Source organism: Chrysemys picta, chromosome 15 (assembly GCF_011386835.1).
Source record: "Chrysemys picta bellii isolate R12L10 chromosome 15, ASM1138683v2, whole genome shotgun sequence".
Lineage (NCBI taxonomy): Eukaryota > Metazoa > Chordata > Testudines > Emydidae > Chrysemys > Chrysemys picta.
Genome location: NC_088805.1, coordinates 10,544,649 through 10,568,293, shown reverse-complemented (window position 1 = coordinate 10,568,293; position 23,645 = coordinate 10,544,649). Strand labels below are relative to the sequence as shown.

Here is a 23,645-nt window from a genome sequence, read left to right as displayed (position 1 = left end):
ACACAGCAGTACTTCTTTAGCAACAGAATAAATAAATCACCCTGGTGCTTTGCTCTCTGTACTTGTTCCCCATTAACTAAGTTTGTCCAGGTCAATGTCTGTCTTACTATTCAGAGCTGTCAGGAGTTAGCTTCCAGAAAGATTGCTGCTCTCTCTATCAGCTTGACTTCTCTTGACAGTTATGTTCAACTGGAGCAATGACACTGTCAACCAGTAGTGGGATACTTGTGAGAGCAGGAAGTGGAACTTTCACAGGAGCTAGACATAGGCTATGGAGCTCGCTCCCATGAGTTGATGATCATGGACCTAACCACTTTCAGAATAAAATGTAAAACTTATTCCTTTGACATGTCTTTCGCTAAATAAGTTCTATATGCGCGCACACACACAGAAACTCACCTATAAAACAATCCAAGTTATTTCTCTTTCAGGATGAGAAGGAAGAAAGCGATAGTGTTACTTGTAAGTATTTGGGAGGTACTCCATCACTGTTGTAACTGGGGCTATGTAGGCACCTAGATAATCAGCCTAACTCTACCCCTTTCAGCTGAAAATTTGTGCTGTTAATACTGACAAAAACAGCCTTTAACTTTTTGTTGTTATGGGAACTTATAAACCAATTAATGGTTTTGCATTTAAACCGTATCTTCTCTTCCCCTGAGATAGGCACTTCTATAAAGCTTCCAACCTCCATGGGTTCAGGCAGCAGGAATCTGAAGTCAGCTCCTAAATGTAGAAGTAGAATGCAGCACTAAGTCCCCCCAGGGCAGCCAGCTGAATCTGCTGCAGTAGGTGTTTGAAACAGCTTTTTGTTGTTAGTTTGCACCTTACTAGGAGGATAAAATGTTTAAGAATAGCAAGCAGAAAGTGAGTTGTAGAAAAGGTTAGTGGACAGAAGGAAACAGAACCAGGGAGAATATAGCAGAGAGATAAATGTGAAAACTACTTGAAAGGACAAATATCTTCCTGTTTCTCTTTGCATGCAGTTTGTATGATATTCAGGTATTTATGTAATGTAATTTTTTTCGAGAAATGGGGGTCTCAGGGACAGTTTACCAGTATAAGTGACTCCAAATCATGCATCCTTACAATATGATAGTCTATTCCAAGGGTAGGCAACCTATAGCACACATGCCAAAGGCGGCACGCGAGCTGATTTCAGTGGCACTCTCACTGCCCGGGTCCAGACCACCAGTCCGGGGGGGTCTGCATTTTAATTTAATTTTAAATAAAGCTTCTTACACATTTTAAAAACATTGTTTACTTTATATACAAAAATAGTTTAGTTATATATTATAGACTTCTAGGAAGAGACCTTCTAAAAACATTAAAATGTTTTACTGGCAGGTGAAACCTTAAATTACAGTGACTAAATGAAGACTAGGCACACCACTTCTGAAAAGTTGCTGACCCCTGGTCTATTCTGCAAGACATACATTGTGGGAATGTCTCCCACAAATTAAATGTGGATAGCTGAATGTCAGGAACTTGTCAAACATGTAAGGCTTTTAAAGTTCACTTCAAATACTCCAGTATTGAGATCATCTCATTTTTGAGCCCTCATATCTCCCAAATGCCTTTCACAAGGGTCCATAAGAATTTAGCTCATGGAATGCCTGCTTACTGTCTGCATCCCTTTTCTGCATAGTCTCCCAGAGAAAAGATGGCTTTTTCATATCTAAAAGCAGAAAGACCCTGCTGAAATGTTTCTATTATGACCTGAATTCTATTTGTCTGCTGCTGTATTGATGAGGGAGAAAAAACTTGTGTGTGAATGTTTTAGAATGGGCTTAAGGAAAAATTAGGGCTTTTTGCCATCTACTATAGTGTCTTATAGCTTATAAATTTACTCACTTTTTGTCACATGGCACATAGTTCTCAAATTACTTATTTGCCTTGTTTTTATATTATATGGTGATAACTATTACATTTTGTATTTTTTCACTAAGATATTCTTGGTCTTCAGTAATAAAAAATACATGGTTTGTTTTTTCTTTTTATTAATCACCAGTTTGGTAGGCAGTAACTGAAGCCAACACAGATTTGGAGGGGCACTGCTGTTAACTGAAATAAGAATATATCTTGGGAAGATAATTGCCTTCAAACAATGGAAAAGATTCAAAAGTAGCTTCTTGTACAGTTGGTGAATATTGTTTATAGCTGGGATAGGCCTATTGTATATTAGTACTCATTGGCTACACTGATATTGACTTGGTGTGCCTGAACCCACTTATCCACTGACACTTTAAAAACTCTTGCACCCCCATCTGGTCTATGCTGGTTATGTGATATGTATGTATCTCTTCACCTTTGCAACTGATACCTGTAATCCCTCATAAATCAAGCCTGATCCCAGATGCACAGTACCTTCCCTCTTAACTGTATATTTAATAACATTTTTATAACCTTTTGCAGTTAGGCAGTTCTAGATCAAATATTCTTAAAGATATAATTCAGAGCTGATGCTGTCCTTTGTTGGGTTTTCCATAAATATTACTGAAAGTACAAGATACTAATGCTCAATCTACTTGCCATTGGAAACGCAGTATACATTTTTGACAACGGGAAGAATAGGTTATATCATAGAACAAGACAAGATACATTTCTATTCTGTAGTTCCTCCAAATCCCCTAGTCCAGTAAGGTCTGTCTTTGACCTAGAAGAGGGGAATCCTCGGGAAATGCAGTATCCAATCTCTAAAGTTACATAGAAATAATTTGAAATGATGTATTATTCCTTGAACTAGGCATAAATACACATATTAACACAGTTCAAAAACCGTTTTTCATTTAGTATAATTATAAAGATGATGATAAACTGGGTAATTACTGCAGTGCTATTTTTTTTTATTTATCAGCATATGACACCCCCTTACCTCCAGAAGTCATTCTTTAGAACAGATGGATGAGGGTTATATACCTCCTCCATAAGAGGGGTATCTGAGTAAGCAGTTGATTCTAATGTAATGTGCAGTTCTCTAGAAGGCATTTAAATAATAAACAGCACATGTGGTCATTTGCAGCATATTACAGGCAGAAAATGATCCATGTATCAATCAGTTTTTATAAGATTGAAGTATCAGGATTAGAATATCCTGTTTGTAGCATAGTTTTGTCTCCTTTTGAATAAACCTGGAGAGGGAGAAAATGTGAATCTTCTGAACAAATCTCTAGTTTTGCCAGATACAATGGCATGTATTTGCTATTCAGTTCCCAGAGTCTTACTATGATCTCTTTTAAGTGGTTCTTTTTTTTTTTTTTTAAAGAAGCACTTGAGAATAGCCTCAATATGAACACGCTTACATCTTTGTATTGGCTAGTCTTCATCTTGTTATTTTGAGGATACCATAATTATAGAGGAATGAGAATTCTCTGGTTTTAAACAAGAAATAATTGGCCAGTTCTGGTTACCCAAGGACCCTTTCATAGACGTGCATTTAAACCTTGTTAACCAACCAAATTGCTCCCTTTTCTCAGCCTGTTATATAAGCTGCACCAATTATTTTACAGGCAGTTTCAAGAGACAAGCAGGGGAATGCCTCAATCTCAGGAATAAAGGAGTCTAAAGACATTACCAAGTAATTAGCAAAACCAACCAAGCAAAGCAGATCTAGCATATCTCTTTCCAAGTGTGTCCCTTTTCACTCCTGTGAGTTTGTTCTCATTCAAAGTGGTCTGAAACCTACCTCTGAAGAAATTCATTTTTCCCTTTTCAGTCACTGTCAGCAGTTCTGATCCACTTGCAGCCAGCGGTGTGTTTGTTGAATGACTTTCTTTTTTCCCTTGCCATTGTTTCTTGATAGTAATATGGTAACAAGGTTAGAAAGAAGAGCTTCTCAACTGTGTTAGGTTGGTAATAGCTCTTCTCACATGCATGCCTCTTCAGGAGATGCAAAGCAAAGGGCAAATTCAGGTTTCTTCCCTTTCAGCTAGCGTTCTCTGTGTCTCTCTCCTTTGTGCAGAGCTTTTATTAAACATCAGAAGAAATTGCAGTAGAAAATGATGTGATATTAAAATTAGCTTTCTCTTTCTAAAAGTCCTATTTACTTTTCCATCTTTAGCTTTCTTCAACCATATGACGATGTTGTTATTGGGTATTGTGATGTATCTTGTTCCTCCTTGCTTCCGTTGTTCTTCCATTGAGTGCTATTTATCTTTTATCGCTATACTTATTTTAAGAATATTTAAATTAGCTCTACCACTGTAGTCTGAGTGGGGACTTTTAGAAGATACTTGTTAATGGTGAGAGGAAAGTTTCTTGTCTTTAATTGTAGTTGCCTGAGAGTGGTTCCTCTGTAGATTCCCACTACTTTCTGATGAAAGGTGAGATTCTATCTCTCTTTTTATTTCTAACTTGAACAAATCTGTTAAATATTAAATGATACGGTCTTATATAGAGTTATAATATACACCTTTCTTTTCTGTTAAGGTATGTTTTTGGCTACTCTTACAAGAGGGGTTCTAGACTTTACCATATCAACTAGATAGTCTTCTCCTTCCTTTATTGCTCTGTCTCATCAATCCAGTCTCTTTTTAAATCTTAGATGGGGGCAGGGGGAATAAACCTTTTAAAGGGTGCCCATAGGCCTTTTCATTCTGGATGCTGAAAATAAAATGTATTACCTATATTTCTTCCCTTTGCCACTCTTTAACTCTTAACTTTGCAAAGCATTTTGGGGTGCTATTTGTATGAAAAATGTTATAGCTAATGAAGTTGTATTGTAATCTATTGCTCCTGTGTTTGTGTGAGTGAGAGTGCTAGACAGAAGAGCTATAACTGGATGTCCTATTAAGAGAATTCAATCTGTAATACAGTTCTCATCCTATTAAACGTTTGCAATTTTTTTAAACCAATAAAGTATCAGAACCTATTTGTTTGATATTGACAAAGAAGATTTGAATGCTCCAGAGACTGTTTGAAAAGTAATATAATTTCCTTATTAATGCATATTTTTATCTTTGAGTTTTTCATTCATCCTACTCCAATGTTCTTGAAACTATGGTATGTGAGCAGTAGCTTCCCAGCTTGGTGGACCTTCCTTCCTTTTCCCAGTTTGGAAGCTGTGTCAGCATGGCTCCCTGGAGAGCCACTAATAGAGCATGCATGTATTGTTGCAATTTACTGATTTAAACAGGCAGATTTTTACCTATGAATGCTGGTCTGGTGGTAGCTTGGTGTTGGTCTGCTGTTAGCTTATACACAAATTAGCATAGAAAATTAAGAGTTAAAAATTGAGCTGTGAAAGGATTTGGCAACCTAGAGGGAGCTAGCAAGCTCCAGCAGTGACTCATTCTGCTTGTGTCAGTCAGATAAGCATCAGCATCTGTCACGAATGCAGGCAGGTAGGGTTAAACTTAGAGCATGCACAGAGTGAGGAGCAGGGAGCCTGCACTGCAGGGGCTGTAATGTTTGTTCCCGGTTCTTCAATTCTCATCAGCCCTTCAGCTACAGGAGATCTATACTGGATCCATGGTAACGGTTTTAGCACACAACACTTCCATCAGTTTGTAACAATGGGCTGTGTTCTAGTTGCGGACTGAAGAGCTGTCTGCTTCATAGAGCAAAAAAGAGCTTAGTAGATTTGCAGGGAGTGAAGACCTGAATGATGAAATTTAAAAAAAAAAAAAATCTTGGGAGGAAACATGCTTTTATGAGGTAGGAATTGCACAGCAAGCTTTTACATTCATTCTTTTCACACATGCAGCCAAACCAGCAGGGACCTGGGGTGCTGCACATCATTTAAAAGAACTTATCCTTTTGTTTCGTTGCGTTAATTAAACTGCAGCAAATGTTAGAAGATGGGCTGAAATTAAACAACTGGTTAACAAGTTAAGATATTTTGATTTAAAAATTAGAGTAAGAAATAGATTATAATTCCTGCCATCGATACCTCTATTCAGATTGTATCGGAGCCAGACTGCAGTGGTGTCCCACCAAGAGTTCCAAATCCTAAGCAAGCTGTCTTGGGGAAGCAAATCTTTATTTCTTTTTCTCCCTCCTCCTAGACCTATTTGGGTTTAGTAGCTGCAGCATGTTGAAATCTTCCAGGAACAAGATACATTTACTGATGGTAACAAGAACCAGAAATCTGGACTGGGGAGGCTGCTGGTAGAGGTGATAGGCAGAAATTATTCCTTAGCTGGCTAGCAAGGTAGCTGACTCTATTCTCATGAAGTAGTTTACTCCACTAATTCGGTGGCTTAGAGACATCTTTGTTTTTCTAGAAAAATCAGGAAGAAATAACCTGTAAATATGAGTCCAAAGCTTTTCTTAGCCTGGTGCCTTTGACTCAAAAGACCAGTTTAACCAGCATGGGAAACACTGTGCCTGCAGAATGGTAGCCATGTTGGTAGCTGAAGGGTTAATCTCTTGTTGCTGTAATACGATTTGAGAGCAGCAGCTCAGTCTGCTTGTGTTAGCAAGATTAAAAGCAGGAGCTGCAGTGCCATTGCAAGCATTGAATGAATGGGACCGTTGCAGAGCAAACTGTAGCTGAAATTTGTCTTTTCTCCTTGTTTTTTCCACCAGCTCCTCCCCCCTTCGTTCCTACCCTCAGGTCTGATGATGACACCTCAAATTTTGATGAACCAGAGAAGAATTCGCGGGTTTTATCCTCTCCGCGGCAGTTGAACCCAGCCGGCTTCTCGGGTGAAGATTTGCCGTTTGTGGGGTTTTCCTTCATCAAGGCTCTGGGGATCCTCAGATCAGAGTAAGTGGGAATTACTGTCTAAGTGAACAGGATCAGTACAAGAAAATCAGGGCTTGTACTGGGGAGGGGGTGGGGGAGGGGGAAAGCTGCTTTTAACTGGCCTGCGCTCTGCTGTAGGGAAGCTGACAGCTTTAGGCTCTATCTGTTGCTGCCGTGGGTTTGTATATTTAATATTGTTCTCTGGTTTTGTGTGGAAAATAAGGCTGGTTCTGAAACTGACATTGCTAAAATTGTGATTTGGTTACTTTGCATTAGTTGTGTTTGCTGTTCCCTGGAGAGGAGTGGGCAGTCTGATTTCTTTTTTTTCCAGGTCTCTGGAAGAAGGAAAATCCTATGGAGTTCAGAGGCTGAAGTGGGGGTATGTTCTGTTAGGTCAGAAATGCAGAGACTGGTTGTCACAAAACTAGGGGTGGGTGTGAGGCTGAATCAGTGATCCACAGAGATGGAGCTCCACTAATCCAGAAGTGTGTGTTGATGGGTCAGTGAACCAGAGACAGAGCTTCACTGAGCTGGCGGTGTGTACTGCTCGATCAAGTTAAACACTGAGACTGGGCATTGCTGTATACTGGATGTGTTATGGGGTCAGAGAGCCACAGACAGTGCAGGGGGTGAGGAACTGAGATCCATAAAAACGGTCTTCATTTGGGAAGGAATTAGGGTTTCAGAGAGAGAACTGAGACAGGAAAAAGAAGCACGTAAATGGCATGGTGTAAACCTCTTTGACCTGGTGAGTCCTTGGTTCCTGGTGTTAGAGCTAATGAGAAAAGCATTCGTGCAGCACATCAAATTGAGGAATCCTTATTCCAGTACCAGAAGGCCACTCAGAAATGCAATTCCTTTAGCTGGCTTGGTGACTCAACATGCTAAGGTATCATCTTTTAGTTTCAACCGTTTTCTTTCATCACTGAGTTAGTCCCCATCAGGGACTTGACCCAGGTTTCATGTCTTTGTCATATTGGCTGTGATAGTTGCTTTTGGTGTTGAGTAAGTTGTTCGAGAGAGAAGCGTGGAACCAAATTTGGTGGTATTCTTGGCTGTTGCCTATATTTTGAGTCAAGGTTATATGATGTATAGGTTGGTGATCAGAAGGGGAGACTCCGACTGTCTTTAGTGACTGTCCCTCCTCACAGGTGTTGCCTTCGTGGTTGGGAGGGAGAAGAAGGAGGTTATAATAATCGTTGAAAGATATGTTGGCTTTTAGTGAGATGTCAGTGGAAGTAGTTTTGGAGTTGGTAAATTTCAACTGTGGATACTTGGGGTTAAAATCTACCTTGAATTATAAGTGAAATGACTTATGGTGTCATCCTACTCCCTAGTGGACTGTTCTCCACATAACAAAACCAGAATGCCATTTGTGTAACTGTCAGTAGAGGCCCAGAACTTGATCTAGGTGTATTGCTAGAACTCTGTATGTATTGGGGTCCTGGTACTGGAAGTGTGGAGAGGGTTTATGGTTAAGTCTCAGGTGCACTGGCATATCTGTGTGATATTGGTTAAAGGCTGATCATAATGAGGGTGTTGCAGGTTGATATAGGTATGCACTGTCAAAGCTATGTTGGAACTGATTAGTGGGAGGTGATGCATATAACAGTTAAGGATAACTGTTGAAGTTTTGTTTGGGTTCTAGTAGTGGAATAGCAAGGATATAGCAAAAGAGGGTCAAGATTAATATGTATTGGAGGAATTATGGGTAAAGTTGTGTAGAACTGCCTGATGCAGCCTGGTCTTCTGTATGTTTCTTCTAAAAGGAACCTAAGAAGATTTTGCTTATATTATAGGCTGAACTTTTATATTAGAACTAGATTTTCATAAGTTTGTTCCTGGATTTACCTTTGGGAGTAAAGAACTGCATTTTGTTTTGAGGAGCAGCTGCTAAATATTGCAAGGAGTGGAGGGAGATTAGGATACATCAGTATTTAAACTAGTGCAGTGACTAGTGATCTCCTGAATCCCACTGCTAGGTTGGGGAATGAGGAAGATTTCTTTATAATTTATAAAGTGTCCACTGTGTGCTAGGTTCTTTATTGAACAAATAAGACACATTACCTGCCCTGGGAAGCTTAACAATCTAATTTTAGACAGGAGGCAGTGAATGAGAACAACAAACAGAGGGTAAGGCTTAAAAAATCATTTGTGAACTTGCTAGTAGTAAGTGGGGTGCTTCCTCTAACAAGTGTGAGGTACTAACTCACCAGTGCAGAACTTACTGTCATTTAAAAACGAATTATAATTCTTATGGTTGCTAAGTGATGTCAGGCTGGTTTCCTGTGTTTGCAAACTGATAGCTCTAGTGCCTTTGTTGCTGCTCACAGTTTTTTGTGCAGCAGCAGTAGATTGTAATTAACAAGGTCCTTGTTACTTTCACTACATCTGGGATGTATCAGGTTAGGTATTTTCAGTAGCCATAGGGATGTATTAATGCCGTTGTACAAGGCACTGGTAAGACCTCATCTGGAATATTGTGTACTGATCTGGTCACTCATGTTCAAGACAAATGAATTCAGATTGGAATGGGTGCATAGAACGATTCTAGAATAGTTAGGAGAATGGAGAGCCGGTCTTACCAGAGGAAACTAAAAGAGCTGGGCTTGTTTAGACTAGCAAAATGAAGGCTGAGAGGGGATATGTTTACTCTCTGTAAATACATTGGGAGGTAAATGCCAGGCAGGGAGTAGAGCTATTTAAGCTAAAGGACACAAGAACAAACGTATATAAACTCACCATGGATAAATTTAGGCTGGCAATTTAGAAGAAAGTTTCTAAACATCAGAGGATTGATTCTGGCACACCTTTCCAATAGGACTAGCTAGTTTAATATGGAGCATGATAAGTTTATGAATAGGATTATATGCAATAGTAGGGACAGGGCTTGATGACCCAGGAGGTCCCTTCCAGTCCTATGTTCCAGTCAGAATCTAGTGGGCCGTAGCCAAACTGCCAAGAATCATGTTACTTTCACATTGCTGCCGCTGGTTGGCAAAGCCTTGAGAAGCAACAGCGCAGATAGACACTTGCATGATTCATGGGTAAGGAGGACTCCCGAAAAAGGATGGACTAGGGGGTAGAGCAGACCTCTCTTCATTCTCTTTTGCCCCAACTCTTACCCTCCTTAAGCCAATAAGAGACTGGAGAAGTGTGAAGAGAAACTTGTTCTTCCAATTTATCAGACACTTACTAGCTAGAGGTAAGGCTGATATTAAAATGAGGAATTCTCATGTTTGGTGCAGGTAAGCATCTTCCCCCTCCCCAGCAACTGAGGTTGGGAGAGGGGCTGACCTTGTCACCAGTATTTTACCCCAGAGTTTGCTGGTGAGGATTTCTTCCCCTGTTGTTTTTTGTATTGACCTCTCTGGCTGGTAAGTTTAATCTAACAGCTGGTAGGTTTCTGTTCCAGCCTTTGTGAAGGGAGAAAAAAGGAAAGGGAGAACAAGATTTTGATAATATTCTGCTGTTTCAGTTCACTGCATTCACAGCTTGATGGTATCATTGTTTGGTTTTTGCTGTGTTTTAGGATGGAGGAGGCATTTGAGATGGAGCAGAAAATGGAAAGGCTGGAGGAGTGGAAGGGTAGAGATGGAAATGAAGTTAGAGAATAGAGCATGAGTAAGGATATGGTTTGGTCACGGATTCCGTGACTTTAATTGATCTCCATGACTTCTTTGACTTCAGCTTCAGCCCCGTGCATGGCAGGACTTGGGCTTCTGTGATGTATTGTTTATTGCCTGCATCCTGTCCGTGACTTTTACTAAAAATACCTGTGACACAATCTTAGCCTTAAGTATGAGGCATGGGAAGGGGGAGTATGGCTATGTGCAGGGGCCAGGATTAGGACAGAGGGTACCAGCAGCTGTGAGAAGGAAGAGGCACAGGTGAGTTGGAGGCTTATGAGATTGGGATAAAAAGATGAAGTAAGAAGATAGGAACATATGTAAAGATACAGTGCATGATAGAGGATGAGCTGTGAACTTGCCATTCCCTTTTGGTTAACCTCTAGCTTTTTCTGTAGCAATTCTTACTTGGAAAGATTAGGACAGGAGGAGCCCTCTGATATCCAGCACTTCTGCACCATTCCCTACAGTCCTTCTGGGAGAGGTTCTGGCTCTACTATCTATGAATTACTAGGTAATCAGCATTAAGCCAATTCATTTAAATGATAACTCAAGGAGGTAATTTTCCTCTTGAAAATAGATTAGCACAGCTAGTGTGGTTAGCGTTTTCTACTGTAGATTTGACCAAGACTTGAGGTTTTTTTATATCCCCCTTCATTCCTGTTTTTTATTTACATGAGTCGATTCCCTTTTTTGTTGTTCATTTCTTCACACCTTAGAGGAAATTGCAGACACTGTTGTGCTGAGAAAAGTGACCCTTGGTTTAATGGTTAATTTAATTAAATATTCTGAAATGGTACCAGTTGAGTGATATGTTTGCATGGTAGCTTTTGCTGTCAGATTGAATGTGTTTAACTTCTGAGATAACTCTGAATGAGGGGGTATGTAACAATGACACTACAGCACACATCTCACATCTTGTCATAAAATCCTTTGGGAGTTTGGATCTCCGTGATAAGGCTTCTGATGGATTTTAAGCATCCCCGTTCTCTTGATTACTCTCTCTTCTTGAGACTTAAAAAGGAGGTAGGGGTACTTATGAAGCAGCCTTAGTAGAGTTTGCATGAAAGGAGGAATTAGCTGAAGTGGACACTGCCAAACTCTTGTGTGCCTAATGCAAATCCAGTATACGGAGACCAGCTCGCTTTGGGGTTGAGACGTACTGATTGTCATAGCAAGAAAAAATTGCCATAGTTAGCGCGCACCGTTTTTTAAGGGATCTTTTTTATTTTGAATGGGAGGGAACGATTGCAATGTATTTCTTCCCACACATCACACCTGAGAAGCAGCTATCTCCAGAGCCAGTTAATGACATTCCAAACTTTGGCTGGGGGATCATTTAAGAGTAGCAATACACCCCGTTCCATCCCACCACTCCATTGCTGTGTGGTGTGCTTTCTCCCTGGGTCCCATACTGTTGTTCCCTGTGTTGCAGTGCAGCTAGATGGTTTGTTGGCTCTCCAGGCAAAATGTTTGAATTGCAAAATGGTGTGTACAGTATTATGAGCCTGTTCCCTTAAAAAAAACAAAAAACGCACGCCAGGATGAAACAGGAACATTTATAATGAACCAGTGGTGCAAGTGTCCTCTTTCCTATCAGAACTAGCTAGAATCTGCTGAGCAGTGCCTGTGGTATGAGCAGAAAACTAAAGTGCGATGATTAATATTGTGGAACTATGATTATTTTTAAAAAATGGCTTTTGCTGAGCTAATTTAGAGATCTTAAAAGTTTAACATTTTAATATAAAAAACTTGTCAAAATTATTACACATTTGCAGTTATTTTTATATTTATAAGAATTACATTTTGAAGCAGATTCCTTTGCATCTTTTTTAGTTAATGTGATCTTTTAATTTTTATTTCTAGGACTGTTTTTTCTCACCTATCCATTTTTAGCCTTGTTTGTACGCTTGTCTGTGATGGGATTTAATAAGTATTTTTCTCTGATGGCTGCTTGTTCTCTGGAGGAGTATAGTGATGTTTTGATATATTGACTTTTAAAAACGATAATCTGGGGGATAGGGTTGATTAGACCAGTTAACCAATTTGAGTGTTTAACCACTGCATTCAATTTTAAGATTTATTCTTCTAATAAATCCTCGTTATATCTTGTCATTTGATATGTGGGTTTCATTCTTCTAATAGGCTTGTTTCTTTGTTAGATTTAAAAAAAAAATGATTTCATTATATTAGATATTTCTACGCAGGTTGGGAGTGGTGGGCTCTGCTATACTTAGGTTAATATCAGGATTGCATTCCAAATGGCTTTAGAAGGTGGCACTCATTAAAATCTGTTGTTCCATACATGCTGCGGCAGCACAGTTTTATAAAGTCCATTTCTTTTCATGTGTGTGACTAATACCCTCTGTGTGTATTTGGACTTGGGAGTGCATTTTCTCAGAAAATGGTGGTGGTAAAATCAAACTTTCCTTGGTGTAAGAAGAGACAGTGCTGCGGTGTGTGGGTGTGTAGCTATGTGCAAAGGGCTGCTCGAAGCTCATTTCTCTCCGTGGGGATAACTGGCTGCATACCAAAGCTGTGGCCAGGAGAAGCCGGCAAGCAATGTGTGGGCAGACTGCATGTTCTTTTATTAGCACCTTCATTGTACTTTTAAAATCTCAACTAACAATGAGCTCTAGGCTTCTTCTGTTAAAACTGGTTCCCTCATTAACTGCTTAACTACCTAGTTGGAATCACATTTTGCTACAGGGAATTGTTTCTGTCGAATGTGATTTTTGTCTTTTAATTTTTTTGTATAATTTGAGATGCATATTTAAGCAGGTAATAGTTAAAACATCTGGTTTAAGAGTGCAAAACACTAACATATGCTCCAAATCACGAATAGTCACTTCTAATGCTTTTCTAGAATCAGTTTAAGCCAAGGGTTCTCAAACTTTTTTTTTTTGCTGGGACCCCCTTTGTAAATATTTCAGGTTTTGATGACTGCCCCCCAAAAAAGTGATGACAACCCACCCTTATCATGCCATCATTACTTCTGCACTGCTGCTGGCTGCGGCATTGCCTTCAGAGCTGGGTGCCTGACTCTGAAGGCAGCACTGTCGCCAGCAGCAGTGCAGAAGTAAGGGTGGCATAGTATGGTATTGCCCCCTTTACTTCTTCACTCCTGCTGGTAGTAGCAATGCCTTCAGAGCTGGGCGCCCAGCCAATAGCCGCCACTCTCCAGCTGCCCAGCTCTGAAAGCAGATCAGAAGTAAAGGTGACAATACCATGACCTCCCCTACAATAGGTTGCAACCCCCTTTGGGGTCGAGACCCCCAGTTTGAGATGTGCTGGTTTAAACCAACATAAATGGTTAACTTTATGGGGGGTAAAGAACCCAATCAGAGAGAGTGCTAAAAAAATCTAAATGCGTTCCTCAATTTCCTGGAGTCAAATTTCAATGAATGCTACGGTTAAGTAGATTTTTCTCAGGAGACGCAGCTTATTGGTGGAACTTTGAGATCTAGAAATGTGGCTAATTGTGTCAGTGTGGATGAAATAGAGAAGGAGTGTAGAGCTGGACTGGGAATGTTTCAGTAAAATCCTGGGATAGCAGAGACCAAGTTAATGAGCAGGCGCTTCAGCTCACTGTTGTTCAGAGTTTGGCACCTTTGAGTTTTCAGTTGCTTTTCTAGTACTGTCTGCTTTTGTTTTTGAAACCTGTTTAACAGTAACAAAATATAACAGGCAATGAATTTTCAGCGAATTATTTAACTTCTTGAGTGGTTAAAACCAATTTGACATTTAGCTTTTTAACACCTGCAAGGAGCATCCAGAAATGCTTTCTGTGTCACATTGTTTGATATGTATTTAAAACTTACTGTGTAAATGAAAGTACTAATCTTGTAACCAGTAGAGGAGCTGACATGGTGGATACTAATGACACACAACGTTGATTGACCTAACCTAGTAGCTATTACACCATATAGTTTGCCTCATCTTTCCTCCTAGTTTAGCCCAGGATAACTACCCAATGATCTGACCAAAGTTGGTTAAGTGGAGAGTCCTGTACCGTTTTGCCTATATTTATGTATTATTTGGCTTTGTTCTTTTAGGTCTGTTGTCTCAGGGTTGGACTCTCCAGCTAAGATCAGCTCCATGGAAAAGAAACTCCTTCTAAAGAGCAAAGAGCTGCAGGACACCCAGGACAAGTGTCACAAGGTATTTATTTATGTGAGTGGCCTCCCTCATTGCTCCAGGAATCTACAACCAATGTATGCCAAGGGATCTGTCAGATGCTGCTGATCGTCCAGATCTGTGGTGGGCAAAGTTCTTTTCCTTCAGTGAAGTGGCTTCCTGATCAGTACAGAAGAAGATGAATTTAGGCCATGCCTTTGCTGTAGATATGTTAAACTTAACAAGAGGAGGCTCTGGATTTTAAAAAGCCCTTTTCTCACCATGACACAGATGACTGCTTCTTCCACCTTGCAGCATTTACTTCTCATCGGTTGCAGAGTTGCTGCATTTCTGTTCTGAGTGATACAAAGTCTCTCTTCCTAGTCCTTCAGCTTCTACTTGTGTAACTGTTGCCATTTCATTGATTATGGTGAACATCTTTTAACAGTTGCTGTTTCTTAGTAAAGAGAACTCATTGGAGTCTATAAAAACTCAAGTGTTGTTTGAGACTTTTATGAGAGTGCAATTATTTGTCTCCCTGTCTTGTGCTGGATTTGACCATTTCTTCCTGCAAGGAGATGGGGGAGACCCATCCTCTGGTCCAACATGGATTTGGGATAAAGCTAAAGTGACCCATCTCTGCAAAACCAGAGATGACTGAAGAATGACTGAATATGAACAAGCAGCTTGAATGAATGGGGTGACTTAGACTTACTACCTGTCCTTGTGAAGAACTGTGCATTCCCAGGAGCAGAGACAATGGTATTGGAATTTAAATAGCATCTGGAGAATTATAATTAGGAGTCTCTTAGAGACTGAAATTCATCACATGTGGTGCGTTGAAATTAGCAACTGACAGAGCTTTGGAAATGCTTTTTAACCTTTCAATGTTTGTTACAGATGGAGCAGGAAATGACGCGATTGCACCGGAGGGTGTCAGAGGTGGAGGCTGTACTTAGCCAAAAGGAGGTGGAACTGAAAGCCTCTGAGACCCAGCGATCCCTCCTGGAGCAGGACCTGGCAACCTACATCACAGAATGCAGTGTGAGCCTTTACCCTAGTCCTTTTCCCTCTGAAGGTGCAATTTCTGATGGTCTTTAGCTTTCTGTTCCGTGATGGTCTTGGTGGTGCATATACAGTAAAAAAAGAAGATAATGTGGAAGAGGAATGGTTGTCTATTGAAATCGGAGCAGTAAATTGTTTGCAGAGTATTGAAGGCTTGGTAGATATGGGTTTGTTCAAACTTTATTCCTTGGCCTATGTGCTTACAACATGATTCAGTAGTAATGGTAAAGGAGCTAAAACTGTTGTCTTGCTCACAATGAACTACACCCTGGTTCTCTTCTTGTCCTAGTAGCAATACTGTACCGCTTTTGGGTTCTGATCTTGAGAGACTTCAGAATGAAAGCAAGGAGGGGCCTATTCAATACTTTAAAGGAAAACCTCAAAGGACAACAAAGGTGTTTCAGGACATGATGGTGTTGACTCAATGTGACATTCTGAGTTTGTACTGCTCCAATTCCCCAGGGTAGTGATAGCAATGTGTCTGTGGCAAGTGCTGTTTTTCAGATGGGATATAAAAATGAGGCCCTTAAAGATATGTATTTAAGATCCTTTGTCATTTTTACAGGAGTGGGGATGTCTGCCCTGTTGTCTTGGCAAAATTCCAATGAGGATGTTTACACTCTGCCTACTTAAATAGTGTTTATATTTTCAATTGGATGTGGTATTTTTCTGTCCTCCTTCCCCTCTCTCACCAAACCCCAAAACTCTGTCTATGTAGCATGCCAAGACAGCACTCTATCAGTGGCTGCTTTTCAGTGGAGTGTGAAGCATTTCCTATAGAGTGTAACTTCATTTATCCAAATAGAATGGGGAACATGAATTTATCCGGATAAATGGGAGGCTTTCAATGCAATAATGCACAGCAGGAGGTGCATCTGAAGCTGGGTTGAACCATCTGGATATACTATTTTCTATTGTATGAACAACATTAAAAAGTTTTGGATCCTTCTGTATGAAAAATGATGTACTCATTAAGTAGGTGACGTGAACATTTGTCTAACTTGAAGTTTGTAAGCAAAGGTTTTGCTGAAACCTTGAAACAATAGTGCTGCCCTTTTCTCTTTAAAGTTTAAAAAAGAGTAAAGGACATAACTGAGTTCAACCGTGGGGAGAAAAATAGCAAGTCATGGTAGTAATATAGCATCAGCTGAGTGCCAGTGCTAGAGATGTGAATAGATAGTGCTAAAGGATGGATAATTAATGTTGCTAAGAAGTTTCACTCATTGTGTGTGTTCTTTGACTCCACACCTGGCCTACAAGAGTAGGGTTTGAACTAACATCTCTGTGCAATAGATGGTATTTGTAAATGTATTGCTTTTCTCCAGCTGGAAAAATTGAAGTTCAGTAGCAGTGAATTTGCAAGTTTCCGTAATTGGTGTCTTAATTTATGTTGTCTCATAGTATTTGAGGAGAAGCTTTGTGTTCCTTTGACTGAGGATATTTCTTAGAGTAATGTGCAAAGGGTCTATGCATTGAACATTTTGCTTTCTGCAGAGCTTAAAGCGAAGCCTGGAACAGGCACGGATGGAGGTGTCTCAGGAGGATGACAAGGCGCTACAACTTCTTCATGATATCAGAGAGCAGAGCCGAAAACTGCAGGAGATCAAAGAACAGGTACAACTGCTTCTTGGGAGCAGAATAGTAGAACTCACTGCATGTACTACCCGCTTCTGATGCCAGGAATGTGTTTTATATTGGTGGGATGCCGTGTGTGTGTGTGCGTGTGTGAGAGAGAGAGAGAGAGAGAGAGAGTGTGGGGGGGGGGATGGGGAGCAGGAGGGAAGAGTTCCTTCAGGTCTGGCTCTAACTTTTTTGCTGCCCCAAGCAAAAAAGAGTGCTGCCCTCCATAGCGCCGCCATAAGACACCCCCTCAGCAACGTGCTGCCACCCCCCCCCCACGCGGAGCGCCGCACCGCCGAACCCCCCCAGCGCCGCGCCGCCCAGCCCCCCGTGGAGAGCCGCCGAACCACCTCCCCCTGCGGAGCACCGCGCCACCGAACCCTCCCGCCGCCACACACACCTCCCGCGGAGCACCGCTAAACACCCCCACCGCCGAGCCGCGCTGCCGAACACCCTCCCTCCCCCACGGAGCACCCCGCCGCACCGCCACCCCCCCCCAGAGCGCTGCTGCCGAATCCCTCCCCCAGCCGCCAAAACAAAAACAACCCACCCCACCCCCAGCGCCACCCGACCGAACCCCCCCCCAAAAAACCCTGAGCGCCCCCCGCCACCCTAAGATTGGCCGCCCTTTACCAGGTGCCATCCCAAGCACGTGCTTGGTCATCTGTTGCCTGGAGCCGGCCCTGAGTTCCTTAACAAAGTAAGAACAAATTTGTGTGTGTGTGTGTGTTGTGTGTGTTTGCAAACATGCATGGTCTCGAGCTTTCCTATATTTTTTTTGCAATCCATCAAGCTGATCAAATGAAATCTTTGCCTAAAAAACCAAATTAGGAGAAAGTTGCAATATTTTGTGAAACTGACATGTTGGAAAAATCCATTTTAAGCAATCAAGTTACACAAGTTAACAAAGGTTAATATTGCTTTCACCTAAATCCTCACATGGGAATTCTGAATTGGGGGAGAAGCACATTAACCCATATCTTGTTTTAATTTGACCATTTTCAGTGTCTAATCAGCTTTGAATGGGGCTGTTTTTCAAAATACTGCCTATGTCGCTGAACTGTTCTTTTTCCAACTTTAGCTTTTTTTGCAGAGAAGGTGTTTGTTCAGATAATTTTTTTCCTTCAGAAAAGTGGTAAAAAAATCATTCTGTGAACTTTGTTTTACTGGGGGTGGAGAGAGAGAGCTTAAATGAAAAATACAACAAATAATGTTGGGTAATTTTAAGATTAAAAATAGTCTACCACACAGAACCCATTACATTCTATGGTGTAATGGAAACACATTATATTGAGAAAAAGAAATTGTAATTTCTCTGGAGTTCAAACAATAGTTGGCAATCATCTACTGCTTTTCATCTTCAAAGCACTTTACAAATATTAACTGACTAATGTCTTTGTGTGTAAGACTCGTATGCACAGAACCCTTGGTAATAGCTCTTGTCTGGAGACTTCCCTTATGCAAAATTTAATGAAGTGCAGATAAAACCCTCAGGATGTGGCAGAACCATATATACAGCTTAAGTATTCGTTTTGCTGGTTGTTTTGGAGAATGACAGTGTTCTAAGGCTAGCTACTTTGAGTGCTGTTGCTGCTTTAGTAGAGTTGTTTTAAATATTTGTTATATGTAGAATGTTTTTGGATGATGATTAGGTTGTGAAAATGTACAAACTTATTTGTCAGAGAGGAAAAATAAAATGGTTAATAAAACTTGCATCCCAACATGATTTGAACTTAATATCTTTTAACGTAGATTTTGGCTAAGATTCATGAGAATGTTAAGGTGCTGTTTAGGTCACCAGAGGAAATTGTGTTTTAAGAACCTACTACAGGGTTCCTCTGAGTTATCGTAAGCTCAGGTGCTGGAATGCTGCATAAACATGCTGTGTAGTATCTGCTCACTCATACTAGCTGGTCAGTCTTGGCAAATAAAAGGGCTTGGAGCATTTCTTTCAGGAAAAGGAAATTAGGGTCTGAGACAGAGGATGGAGATGCTGGGGGGGAAAACCCTAAGAAAAGCCATGCTTGGGGAGAATCCTGTTGAGGTGGTGATACTTAAGTTACCAACAATGGCAAATCCCACAAGGAGAATAAGTTCAAGTAATTGATATTTCAGGGTAATGCCATAAATTCAACATCGATTTGGGTACAGAGTATAGGAGAGCATTACTATTTCTGACTTGGCTTCTAGACATTACTTTACTTAGTATATTTTTATATGACAGTTTTTAATCTCTGGTTAGTTTTCACTTCAGCTTTTCTGTGTTCAGTTGCCCAATGTTGGATGCCTTAGGTTAAGATGTGCAAGTGGAAGTGTTGTGTGTTTGAGTTGTGTAGCATTTTCTTCTGACCTTAGTATATGATGTGCTTAAAGAAACAGCCTGGATAATATCAAGAAGCAAGAAAAACTGAAATTTTATTTAACTATTCCCAAATTCATTAACTTTCTCAATGGCATGTGAGGCCTTGCTTACAATTCCTTTGTCAAGTGATTGTTGCTCTAGAAATTAAGTATTCTTGGAAGTGCTGATCCAAATTGTGATCTTTGAGCAGAACACACTTCTTCCAGGCATTCTGCGTCTTTCTTTGCACAAATCCATTGATGTGAAAGGATATTTTGAGCTAATGTATGTTTGCCTCACCTATGGTATAAAAGCTTCAGCCCCGTCCAGGGAGAAAATACTTGGACCGCAACAGTTGGACTTGGTGGGAGGATGGGCCAGCTAGGTCCCCTGTTGGTATTATGAAACAGCGAGTCACTCTAAGGCAGAAGGCTGCTAGTGGCAACCTCCAGCCATATGTGGCAGAAAGTGGAGAGCAGAGAATTAACTGATAAATATGAATTTGAACACAGGAGAAAGTAAAAGTAGTGGGTGAATGGGCAAGGTTTGGTAGGGAGAATTGAATAATAGTGTGTGTATATGGACTCTAAGAAAATAACATGGAAAGCAAGATCTGTTATGTCCTTTCTCCCATTCCTTTGTCTGTGTTGTGTACTTGCCTAGCGTACGCCTGGTGTGCATGCTCCCCACCCACCAGATAGATAGATATAAAATCAAGCTCTTTAGGAAAGGGACAATATTTGTTTTCTTGTAGGCACTTGTGTATTTAAAGGACTATACAAATGCGTACTATGTAATAACAATCAACACTTAGATTCCTCTACTGAAGATTTCATTGGTCACCTCAGGATCTATCTACACCCACTTCTCACCTTGCATGCTTGCCCTAATTGGAACAATCATTCCAAATGTTCTTTCTGTTCTTCGATTTTTAGGCATTGCACTTTTCCAAAATTTTTATTCCAAGTCCTTTATTGTAGTTTAATGGAGGAGTGGACTACATAGAATAGTGGCCTTTGGGGGGAAAATGTGACTCCTAGAGGGTTATCCTCCAAAGGTAACATTTGATACTAGATTACCGCTACTCCCATCAAGAATGATAGAGGACTTTTACTTTAGGTTTAATATGTTTCTTTTCTGAGCTATCAAAAGAAACCAATAAACTGATGGTTGGAGGCCACAACACATTTTTTTCTCCTTTTCACCCACCCCGACCATCCAGGTTTGTAGTAGTTCTCATGTTATCAGTCTGAATAACTTTGAGAGAATATATCTGGGTGTTTGACAGAGGCACAAAACTCAGAAGCATATGTCTATATAGACCACTAACCTTCAGGGAGAGAAATAACCTGTAAGTACTTTACCATTTGTTTCAAAAACCATGAATGTGTTTCTGCTGTTGAATCCTCTCAAAATAGATTTTTTTTGGTTACATTTCATATCTTCTCTGAGGTAATGGCTTGGAAATGACTTATTGACTCTGTCATGAAAGACACAAGCCAGAAAGGAATGGATATTGTATTCTGCCTGGCTCTCATCCTTTCATTTTATGTTTTTGTCCTCTCTTTATATACTTTGTCTGCTTTCTGCCTATTCCATATAGGTACTATCGTATTGTTTGCCACTCTCTGTCTTTCCTCTGTGCTTTCCAAAATGTAATGTCCCTTTTCTTCCCACAGGAGTATCAAGCCCAGGTGGAAGAGATGAGGTTGATGATGAATCAGTTAGAAGAGGATCTTATTTCAGCTCGTAGACGTAGTGATCTCTATGAATCGGAGTTGAGAGAGTCACGATTGGCAGCTGAAGAATTCAAACGTAAAGCTACTGAATGTCACAACAAACTACAGAAGGTAGTGAAGGCTCCCTGGGAAAGGTGTTGTTACACTCCTAGTTTCTAGTGTGTGTTGGCTGGGATTTATAAATGAGTTGCATTCAAGTCCTTGGAAACTCGGTACAGGTTGTACAGTTGGAAGCCATTTTGTATTACCAGTATAGTTGGAACAATTTCATTTATTCCCTGTAAAGCTGTTTACATTTAAACTGCCTGAGTTTGATTCTGGGTGAAGTCCAATATCCTAAAACTTTTCTTCAGAGTTATACATTTTATATTTTTAAATTACAGGCTAAAGACCATGGGAAAACTGAAGTAGGAGAGCTGTATTCCAAACTGGAGAAGGTATGCTTCCTTAGTGTCAGTAGAGTTTACTGCCCAAGTATATTATCGCTATCAGAAACCCAGAACATCCATGGATAGTCAGTGGCATGAACAGACTTCCATCCTATCTCTCTGTGGGACGGACTGTTCTGTGTGATTTGATTTAAAGCTGGCTTGGTCAGTCCTGTTCTCAACTGAACTTGTAGAGTAGCTATGCCAAGACAAACCTGTTATGAGTAATCTGTGCTGGAGGTGGGTTAAAAGAAAAACCCTGTACGTATCATTATGAATGAAGAATGTCACATGGAAAATATGATTATTCTGAAAAATAAATTTATTTAGTTCTGCATGCTGGGTCAAAGTGATTTATTTAGTGACAGAAATATGGCAAATGATCTAGAGGAAATCAGGAGCAGGAATGCATTGGATCATCTGGCAGGTTGGAATTATAGAGAGAAACAAAGATTCTGGGAAGCAAGTCTAAAATAAATAAATCACAAGTACGGCAGACATTCATTTTTTCTCCCTTGCATTTAACTGTAGATCAATACAGAGCAGCAGACCAAAATCCAGGAGCTGCAGGACAAGCTGGCAAAGGTAAAGTCAGGGGTGGGGTTGGTGAATTTTTCACAAGGCTTTCCAGCAAAACCCTAATGCAGGGGAGATGTGCACTGTTTCATAGTCAAAAATAGAATTAGTCACACCAAGAGGGGATGTCAGAGGGAGAAAGTGGGGGTGGGAGCCGGTATCTGAAATCAGAATTCTCAATATGCTTTCTGCTCTTGAAATGTGTCAACAGTGTTTATTTTTACAAATGAAGCTGAGTCACAACAGGAATAGTGCGTAGAAATTCTAATTTAAAAGGCCAGCATGGGCGTAAAGCATCTAACACGCTATCCTAACCTTTTATTTCTGGAGACTTGGGTTCATGTCTTGCTAGTTCAGCAGTGAATGTATTTTGGTCTTGGTTTACTCTCCCAGCATGCTTTGGTATTAATCATAAAATCACTTCTCAATTAGCAATCTCTACTCTGTTGATAGGTCAAACAGTAGAATGCAGGGGACTGGATTAGATGACCCATCCCTGGTCCCTTCCAGTCCTATGAGCCTATGATAAGGGTTCATGACAGGATTAGGATACGTTAGCATCTAGAGGAAGTATACACAGTACCTACCTTGCTGTAATCAGTGCTATCAGTCTCACTTTAGTGGGCGCTGAAATTCCAGTGCACCCAAAAGGGCTATATGTGAGAAAACACTATACCAGCTAATACATTGCTAATGGTGGTTCTTTTTGGGGCGAGGAGAGAGCTAGTCGCTTCATATCCATCTGGGAGCATCTCAAACCCCTCCCCACAACTAGTCTGCTGGCTGTTTTGGCTTTCCAGAAATGGGGCTTCCTTAAGGATAATGAATCTGTAGTGTAAACATTGAGGTCAAAATAGTATGAGGCTGTCACTTTCATCTCAGTCCTTCAAGCAGGCCACCAGTTTTCACCATTACTATCTCATTTGTTCCAAGAAATGATGTGGCTCAACACAATGTTCTCTCAGCACTTGAACAGAAATATATCTATGAATCTTGTCTCAAGGGATTAGACTGAGTTTGTGGACTAGTCTTGAGCTCCAGTGCAAGTAGAGCAGTAGAAGCTACTGGTACAACAAGACAGACCTGTAGTAGTTCTTCCCTCATGCTCTTTCCAACATTTGCAACAGCTGAAGTGAAGTTTGGAGCAGAAGTTTGAACCTGGATTCATAGAGTTTAAAGGCAGAAGGGACTACCATATCATCTAGTCTGATCGCCATCATAGGCCACTAAACACCAACCAGCCAGCCTAACACCAGATATCAACCAGAATTAGACCAAAGTATTACAGCCCTCAGGAGACTAAATGAAATATTCCTTCACATGGTTGGATGTTGTGCTAATTCTAGGCTGCCAGACCAGGCTTTTATAAATGTTTTATTCAGAATGCTGAACATCTGAGGTTGCCATCATACTGTACATGCATCTGTTACTATGAAGACTTTT

General features: G+C 40.5%; 1 protein-coding gene across 5 annotated transcripts in view; it reads left to right on the top strand.

Moving 5' to 3' along the window:
• The window catches only part of CIT (citron rho-interacting serine/threonine kinase), a 90,933-nt gene that overhangs the window by 15,135 nt on the left and 52,153 nt on the right, over window positions 1-23,645 (top strand). For all 5 annotated transcript variants that reach the window (XM_024108737.3, XM_024108738.3, XM_024108736.3 and 2 more), the window contains exons 10-16: window positions 6,529-6,709; window positions 14,373-14,478; window positions 15,334-15,477; window positions 16,993-17,112; window positions 21,139-21,309; window positions 21,582-21,635; window positions 22,158-22,211. In XM_024108737.3, the coding sequence (XP_023964505.1) occupies window positions 6,529-6,709; window positions 14,373-14,478; window positions 15,334-15,477; window positions 16,993-17,112; window positions 21,139-21,309; window positions 21,582-21,635; window positions 22,158-22,211 (830 nt within the window). The remainder of the gene's footprint in view (window positions 1-6,528; window positions 6,710-14,372; window positions 14,479-15,333; window positions 15,478-16,992; window positions 17,113-21,138; window positions 21,310-21,581; window positions 21,636-22,157; window positions 22,212-23,645) is intronic.